Raw genomic sequence first — 7,776 nt, forward strand, 5'->3', positions numbered from 1 at the left:
GCTTCGGGCTCTCTGCTCAGCGGGGAGTCTGCTTCCCCCTCCCCAGTCTGCCTGCCTCTCTGCCTACTTGTGATCTCTGCCTGTCAATTAAATAAATAAATAATCTTTAAAAAAAAAAAAAAGAAGTTCAAACAAACCTATGACTCTATGAAGTAGTGTTGTCTCACACCTGAGATCTCTTTATATGCCATTTCCTTCTATTAAAATGTAATTCAGTCTCAGAAAAAACATTTTTTGTCCTCAAAGTACCTGAATGAGAATTGACTTGAGGCTTACAGATGAACTTGACTTTGACCTTAAAAGCTGGAGAATGAGTGACAGCCCCTCCAGTATTCTCTCATGATTACAAAGCCACAGCAAAAACCCTAAACACAAAGGAGATTATATCTTTCTCTCCTCTAAAGAGGCAAAATGCAAAAATACAAAGTATTTCCATGCAGCACAAACATGAGAGGGAAACAAAACAAAACAAGAAATTGAGAGACAACTGGCCACAGGTATATCTCTAAACTAAAACATAAACTACAAGGACAAGACACACACACACACACACACACACACACACACAACACACACCCCAACAAATTATTTATTCAGGAAAACATCAACTTCTGATTTCCTTTATTAAGATAGCAATATGAAGCTGGTTCTGGGACAGATTTTGAGCCCTCATTTTGGACTTCTCAGGAAAAACTAAAATTGCTACCTAATGGTCATCCATGGGAATCTGTCATGATGGAGTGTAAGTAGATTAAAGAATCATTACCTTGTCTTCCAAAAGTTCCAAGCAGAACAAATTGTGCTTTTATAAATGTTTGTTTTATATATCACCCAAATCAATTTCATATTGAATAGGGCCTGAAATTTAAGTGCTTCCTAATTGAGTAGTTGTCCACTTGGTCTTGCAACACTCAGTGTGCACTGTCAAGTTTCACATTGCTAATTTTCCAACAAGCAGTTTTGTTTTCAAATGCCCCAAGGCCAGTGGCTGAGTCCAAACACAAACTTTGTAAGTAAAGAAACCCCAGCAAGAAATTTTAAACACCCAACATCATCAGGACTTCAGTGTATGCTGCATCTCTTCTAATTTTCGAGTTCTGTTCTCCTATATACTTACCAGTTTTGTTTTGTACTTTTTCATTTTGATGGATCTCAGTTTGCACAAGAATACCCAATTTATTAATCATAGGAGACTTCCCACATCTACTCTGGTCACTCTAGCAGGGTATGATTATCTTACATGTTATGAACAATAGAACTTTTCCTGAAAAAGATTGCTTCTCAAAATCCTAACACACACACGTTTTGTCAGAGTACAATATGTGTTTGATAAACAAATTTATGTTTGATAACCATGTTTACATAGGGTAGTAGCAAACTCAATAAACACCAATTTGAAAGTGAAAATACCTTAAGTTACACATGCCATGAACAATTCATCAATGTCATTCATTCTTTTGCAAAGTATTATCTTCTCCAAATGAAGCGTAATATATAAAACTGAAGAAATACAACAGTGTTATGGGCAAATATATTTGCTCATTTTTATTGGAAGGGACTTTCAGAACAGAAGTGTGTGAAATAATTTTTTCTGGATGAATGGAAGATATCAGAGAAAGATTACTATTGGGAAAAAGAAAATCTATTTCTATTTTAGAAGTTGTAATAATGTATACATACACATGAAGAATTACCAGAAAGATGAGCAGCCTAGTAGAATCATCTGTAAAGGCCTATTACTAAAACAACTAAAAATAAATCAAACCTTATTTGGGACGAGACCAACTTTTTTGTTATTTTGCTTTAGGTAGTAAATTAGACACAAGTCTCAGCTTCCCTTGTGTCAATAAAGATTTTGTTAATCAGTGGTAAACTTTTCAAACTGAAGAGAAGATAATGGAAACATCTCTTTAATCATTCAAAAAAAATGTAATATACTGAAATGTGAAAGATGAGATTCATTTTCCTTTTCTTTGCCTAAAATTTTAAATCAGTTTTTTATGACAAGGTATGCAGATTTCTTCCTGGGAGATGCTATAATGATGCATTTTTCAGAGCAATTACATCAGAGTTTCAATGTTTGTTAGCTACCTACTAAGATATTCTTTTGCCATTTCATTAGAGTAAAATTAAGTTAGGCAAATCCCACACTTATGCAACATTTAAAAACTCCTTTGTTAAATTAGCCCCTTTCGGTTAATCGCATAAACCAGGTAAAAATATAACAAATAGGAAATACTCATATTAGAAATATGAGACAATATACTGTCAGTTCTAAATGACAAGGTAAATTAGAGCCACTTCAAAGTTTATGGATTAAATGTGGGTCATAATTAAATCTTCAGTCTGTGAAGCAGTTATAATTAAATACAGTAGGAATCTGCTCCTTCCCTTCAGCTCTGTTCAAGATTATTAAAATAAAACAGACAAGAATTCATAGTTACTCCCTAAACCACTTTATATGTATCACTGGTTGCTCTAGCAGTTTACAACACTGAAAACTATCACATCTAACATGGCTAGTGCCCACAGTCACAGAGAAAAACCACACCAAACATTAGTCCCCAAAGATGATCTTATGGGCCCTTTTTAACAAATACTGTACATGAGGTACTCAAATCCACTAAAAAAGGGTATAGGAAAATGTACTTCTGAATTTTGAGCCTTTGTTTTCAACTAATATACAACCCTACAAATAAAATACACTTTTTCTGATTCCTTTATAAAGCTAAAAAAAAAAAGTGAGTTTTATATTCACCTTCGCTTCTTTGTACATGCATTGACCCTGAGATATTTCCTCTTTGCTAGCTCAAATACAACCAACATGAAGTTACATGAAACTGCAATTTACAATTTATAAATAAAAACACTGGAACTTATACTTGACTGGGCTCTAGCCTGCCCCAAAATACACAATAAATGAATCAAATACTTGTTTAAAAAAACTTCTCATTGTCCCATTTAGAGCACTGCTGTACCACCTGATGGATGGAGGCATTTTGAGAGATTATGGTATACTACATTGCAAGTTTATTGTAAACAAATAGCATACTTTATCACCACATTTAAATCTGTAAAATTCATGAAAATTTTTTTCCAGTATTGCATAATTGGATTTACTTCTAATTATCATTTGGCAAAATACTTAACCTTATAGAAGGATTTGGTTTTGCAGTAATCATGTAAATAAGCAGAAAGTAAATCAATCTTTATTATTTTTGAAGGAAATTGCAAACAACACCAACAAGCAAATCCTACAGTTCTGACTTATTTTTAACTCTTTCACAAAGGGTGCAGATCTTAATTGTGTCTTTCTCCACTCCCCCTCCTCACCCTCCCAGCCCCGGTTTTGAGTTTCAAATTATTTGGTGATTGTTTATTTAAGAACAACACTGGAAGCATCTTCATAAAGTTTTTAGGTTAAGCAGCTATGCTTCGAAATCTGATTTTGCTTAGAAATAGTAAGGGTAGGAAATGAGTTTTGGGTTACCCAGTTGGGACAAATCCTTAAGTCTGGATCTAGAATGGGGAAATTACAGGGAGGTTCCTGTGGTCATGGAGAAAGTTGGGGGACTTAACTTGAGAAATCTCACCTTTTGAGCTGCTTTGGAGGGACTCTTGTTTTTGCTGCCTTTGGGTCTTCCCCTGGGTCTCTTAGGAGAGGGCTCACCGGTTGGCTCCTAAGTATAGGGGGGAAAAAAGGCTGTTGTGGAAGAATGTCTGAAAGAAATTGACCCTGACTCTATAGTTAGTTTCTGCATGTGCTGCTCAAAAAGACTGTTGCAACACATTCAGTAGGAACATAAATGGAATGATGATGGTACTGAGTTTACAGAAAGGGAAAATAACTATACTTTCAATCCAAGGGTTCAAAAAGGAAATTCTATTTTGCATATGAAACTTGGGTTCTGTTTCAGCACTAAAAAGATAACAAAGACTGACAAGGTTGCATGTTCTAGAAAGAAAGTCACACAAGTTTAAGGTGTAAAATTTGAATGGTTATGTATTTGGCAACTTATAAATACTTCACAGGAATACTACTACCCATTGTACCAGCATTTCCAACAAAAGAAAGATGAAGCTAACATCATAAATGTTTCAACAATCTTCCCTATAGAAAAGATGGTTTTTAGTCATCTCTGTATATCCTCATTGTAGGTCAGTTATGACTCAACACATTGAGAGAAGTACTGGAGCAATTACCCAAGATCTTCAACCCAAAATAATAACTCCGTTCCCCCTAAGATTTCCAAATAATTATGGTAAATCTGTTGTGGGAGGTTTTGCTTGAATTATCTAGATAATTGCTTCAGTTCTCCACTTCCTTTTGGAGTTGGAGGCATGGTCTTTAGCCTAAATTTAAATGTTTTTTGATAAAAATAAACATTTTCCTCCAAAACTTGCTTTTGAGAAAACTCTCAGGGAGGGAGGAGACCGGAGAGAACTAAAAGAGGGAAAGAATGAGGGAGAATGGAAGCGTCTGGGAAGGAGAAATTGAAACTATCAATAGGGTTAGCAAAACTTTAAAGGGTTCCTATGCCAAGTAGTAAATGCTCTAGTGGTTAAGAGAATGCGATGATTAATATTCCAGATCCTAAAAATTTATGCAGTGAATCATCAATTTACAGTTCATTCAGATTCGGTGATTAAATGAGAGCAATTAACTTGAAACGCATGAAAGTCTTCAATGAAAATCCGCATCCTATTTGGAGAATCTGGGGAAGGTTCCCTGCAAGCTTCTGTGGGACCACTAGAGCCAGTGGGCATATCCGGAGCAAACACACCAGAGACGCATTTTTCTTTCTTTGTGAACTCTGCCTTAACTCCAAGGTAAAACCTCCAATCACCTCCCGATCCCACCGCAATTTCTTTGGGATACTTTTTTGGAGGTGGGGGACAAATCGAGCTAGAGAGAGCTGGGTGGCGGGTGGGAAAGAAGAGCGGGGGCGGGGGGAAGGGCAGAGACTTCCTGGGAGGTGTAAAACAGGATCCTAACGCGGTTTAAAGTGTCGCCTGGGCAGAGCGGGAAAACTCGGGGGCCTCTAGATTGGCTTGTTTCCTTTGATGATTTCAAAAAAGGTACAACCCTTTCAGTTTTTCTAAAACGCTCTGGCAAGCAAACATTGTTCGATTTCCCCCCACCTTGCTCTCGGGCAGCTTTTGGGACTCCAGGATTATTTTCTAATCGGCCTATTTGCGGTGAAGGCAGCGCTTTAAGGCTAAGGAAGGCAGGAGAAGTTTTAAAGCCCGCGGAAGCGGAGTTTAAATGTTCTCAATAGACATGTCCAGCTCCAGCCCTGGCCGCCAAGGCTTGGAAATTGCCGGGAACAAAACCCCCCGCTCTGGGCGCTGCGCGCAGCTCTGCAAGCGCCTGCTGCACGCTTAATTGGTTGCATCCGCAGACAAAACCCTCCACTCCGCGGGGTCCCGGGCGCCCCTCGATCATCCCCTCCCAACCCCCAGTCGCTCGCCCAGAAGAAGTACTTTTAAAGTCTACAGCTCGGAGCGCGGGATCCAGGGGCAAAAGGGGGACCGGGGGTCTGGCGAGGAAGTGACCCAGCTACCGTGCACACTCTCGGACACTACTTTCCACCGCGCCCTCGGCCAAACGGGTGAATTCCGTCCCGTGAGGACTCAGGCTCCTCCGAACCCCCTTTCCTGGGACACCTCCGCGGCGGCGGATAGCCGAGCGGCCGCAGCGCCACATTTAAAGAGCCCTAAGGGGACCGGGCGGGCCCACGAGTTCTTTGTCGGGAGGAAGCGAGTCTCGGGCCACCGAGAACGTGGGGAGGGCGCCAAGGGGGCGGCGGCGGCGCGCCAGTCCCCAGCCCGCGAGCAGCCCCGGTTGGCGGGAGACACAGCCTCCGGCCCCCAGGACTTCAGCCCCTCCAACCCCGACCCGCCGGAGCACCCCTGCGCCCCCGCACCACCGCCCGCACCTCCTTCCCGCCGCGCAGTTGTATAAAGCGGCTCGGAAAGTGCCCACCGAGCCCTGGGTTGCCGGATCCCGGCCGCTTCGTCACACGGACACATCGCGCCACTCGGGGCCGTGCACAATAGCGAAACTCCGAGGACGCGCTGCGCCCGACCCCACCTCCTGCCGCCTACCGCCGTTCCCCACCTCCCCGCCCCGAGGAGCGCGGGCGCCCCCGGGCTCAGCCGCGCACTCGCGCCGAAGACTCCGCAGCCCGCCCCCACGGCCGGCCGGCAGCGCGCCGCCGCTGCCGCCGCCACCGGACTCCCGCGCTCGGGTGGCCGCGCGTCGCGGGGCCCTGGCCGAGGGAGCGGAGGTGGGCTGCTGCCCCCACCCTGCCCGCGTACTGACTTGCTGCTGCTTCCTGGGTCGGCCGCGTCCTCTCTTCTGAGGCGCCGGGGCGGCAGGTTGTCCCTGGGCTGAAGTGGACGGCTGCCCGGCGCCTTCACCGCGTGCGCTCATCCTGCCTCCCGCCGCCGCCGTCGCCGCTACAGCTGCCGCCGCCGCCGCCGCTTCGCCGCCGCCGCCCCGAATGTGCCGGGCACCTTTCGGGAGATCGGGCGGTAGGGCTGGAGGATGAGGCAGGGTGGGCGAGGAGCTGGCGTGCTGCGAGGGCTGCTGCTGCTCAGGCTGCCGCCGCTGCCACCATCAACACCGGACGTCCAGCGGCTGCCAAAAAGAGAGAAGAGGGGAGGAGGAGGAGGAGAAGGAGGCGCTGCTGGTGGCGGCGGCCGCGGTGGGTGGGTGCCGGAGGTGGAGGTGGAGGTGGAGGTAGCTAGAGGAGGAGGAGAGCGAAGGAAAGGGAAAAGAGGGTTTGAAGCTGGGAAGCTCCCCTCTCGGTTTGCGATCAGGAGTTGCGGTCACCGGTAGCACTTCGGAGGCGGCTTGGAAATGGAAGAGACTTGGAGTGGATTGTGTCCCTTGAAATGTTAGGCGGGGAAAGAATTCCTCCTCCTCTTCCCCCCCGCTCCGCGCTCGCAGAGCAAGAAAGAGAAAGAGAGAGAAAACAAATCGAGCCTTGGGCAGTCAGAAAGCAGAAGGAGGATGGGGAGATTCTGCCGGGTTCGGGTCCGGCACAGGGCGCAGGCAAAAGGACGGAGCAGTGGGTGGCACCGCGCCTCCTCGGGTGGCGGGAGCAGGCGGCAGCGGCACCGGAGAGTCGGAGGGGGACGGGCCGCTCGCTCCTGCGTCCTGCACCAAGCGCGCTCTTCCCGGGCTGGAAGTTTTCTGAGTTCCTGCCCCAGGATTCAAGTGGGAAGAGTGTGTGTGTGTGTGCTTGGGGAGGGGGCGGCGGGGTTGGAGAGTGGGGGGAGTGCCCACCTCTAATCGTGGGCGGATAAATGGGAGGGGGCTGCGCAGGAGGAAAAGTATGAGGAGGAGGGAGGCCAGGCGGACCGCCGAGCCAAGGCGCCTGGCCGCGGGCCAGAGGCTGCGTTCGAAATACAACTGCCTCGGCGGCGGCGGCGCCCGGGTGCCACCCGAAGCTCCGCTCACGTGCTCCCGCCTGGCGGCGGGGTTAAAGGGACAGGCCGGGGATCCCGGGACGGCTCGCTGCCGGCCTCGTCCCGCCTGCCGCCCGAGGTCGCCGCTGGGCGGTTGTCCTAGTAAGGCACGAGAATGCGACCGCCCCAGAGCCGCGTTTAGGGGCTTGGCTTTTACCTGCACCTCCACGACGCGGAGCCAACACTCAGCAGGAAGCGTCTAGCTGCACGCGCGGCAGAGTTCTGGTTCCCTGTGAGTGGGAAGGAACCGAGGAGAAGCAGGAACCGGCCCCCGGCAGCCTTGCTTTGCCTGGGTATACC

General features: G+C 46.9%; 1 protein-coding gene across 1 annotated transcript in view; it reads right to left on the reverse strand.

Annotated features, from left to right (window-relative positions):
• The window catches only part of HMGA2 (high mobility group AT-hook 2), an 82,008-nt gene extending 75,548 nt beyond the window's left edge, over nucleotides 1–6,460 (reverse strand). The window contains exons 1-2 of the mRNA XM_044228238.1: nucleotides 6,326–6,460; nucleotides 3,594–3,680 (exon numbers count right to left, since the gene is read on the reverse strand). Of these exons, the coding sequence (XP_044084173.1) occupies nucleotides 3,594–3,680; nucleotides 6,326–6,436 (198 nt within the window). The 5' untranslated portion in view covers nucleotides 6,437–6,460. The remainder of the gene's footprint in view (nucleotides 1–3,593; nucleotides 3,681–6,325) is intronic.
• Nucleotides 6,461–7,776: the final 1,316 nt, after the last annotated feature.

This window comes from Neovison vison, chromosome 12, assembly GCF_020171115.1.
Source record: "Neovison vison isolate M4711 chromosome 12, ASM_NN_V1, whole genome shotgun sequence".
NCBI classification, from domain to species: Eukaryota; Metazoa; Chordata; class Mammalia; order Carnivora; family Mustelidae; genus Neogale; species Neogale vison.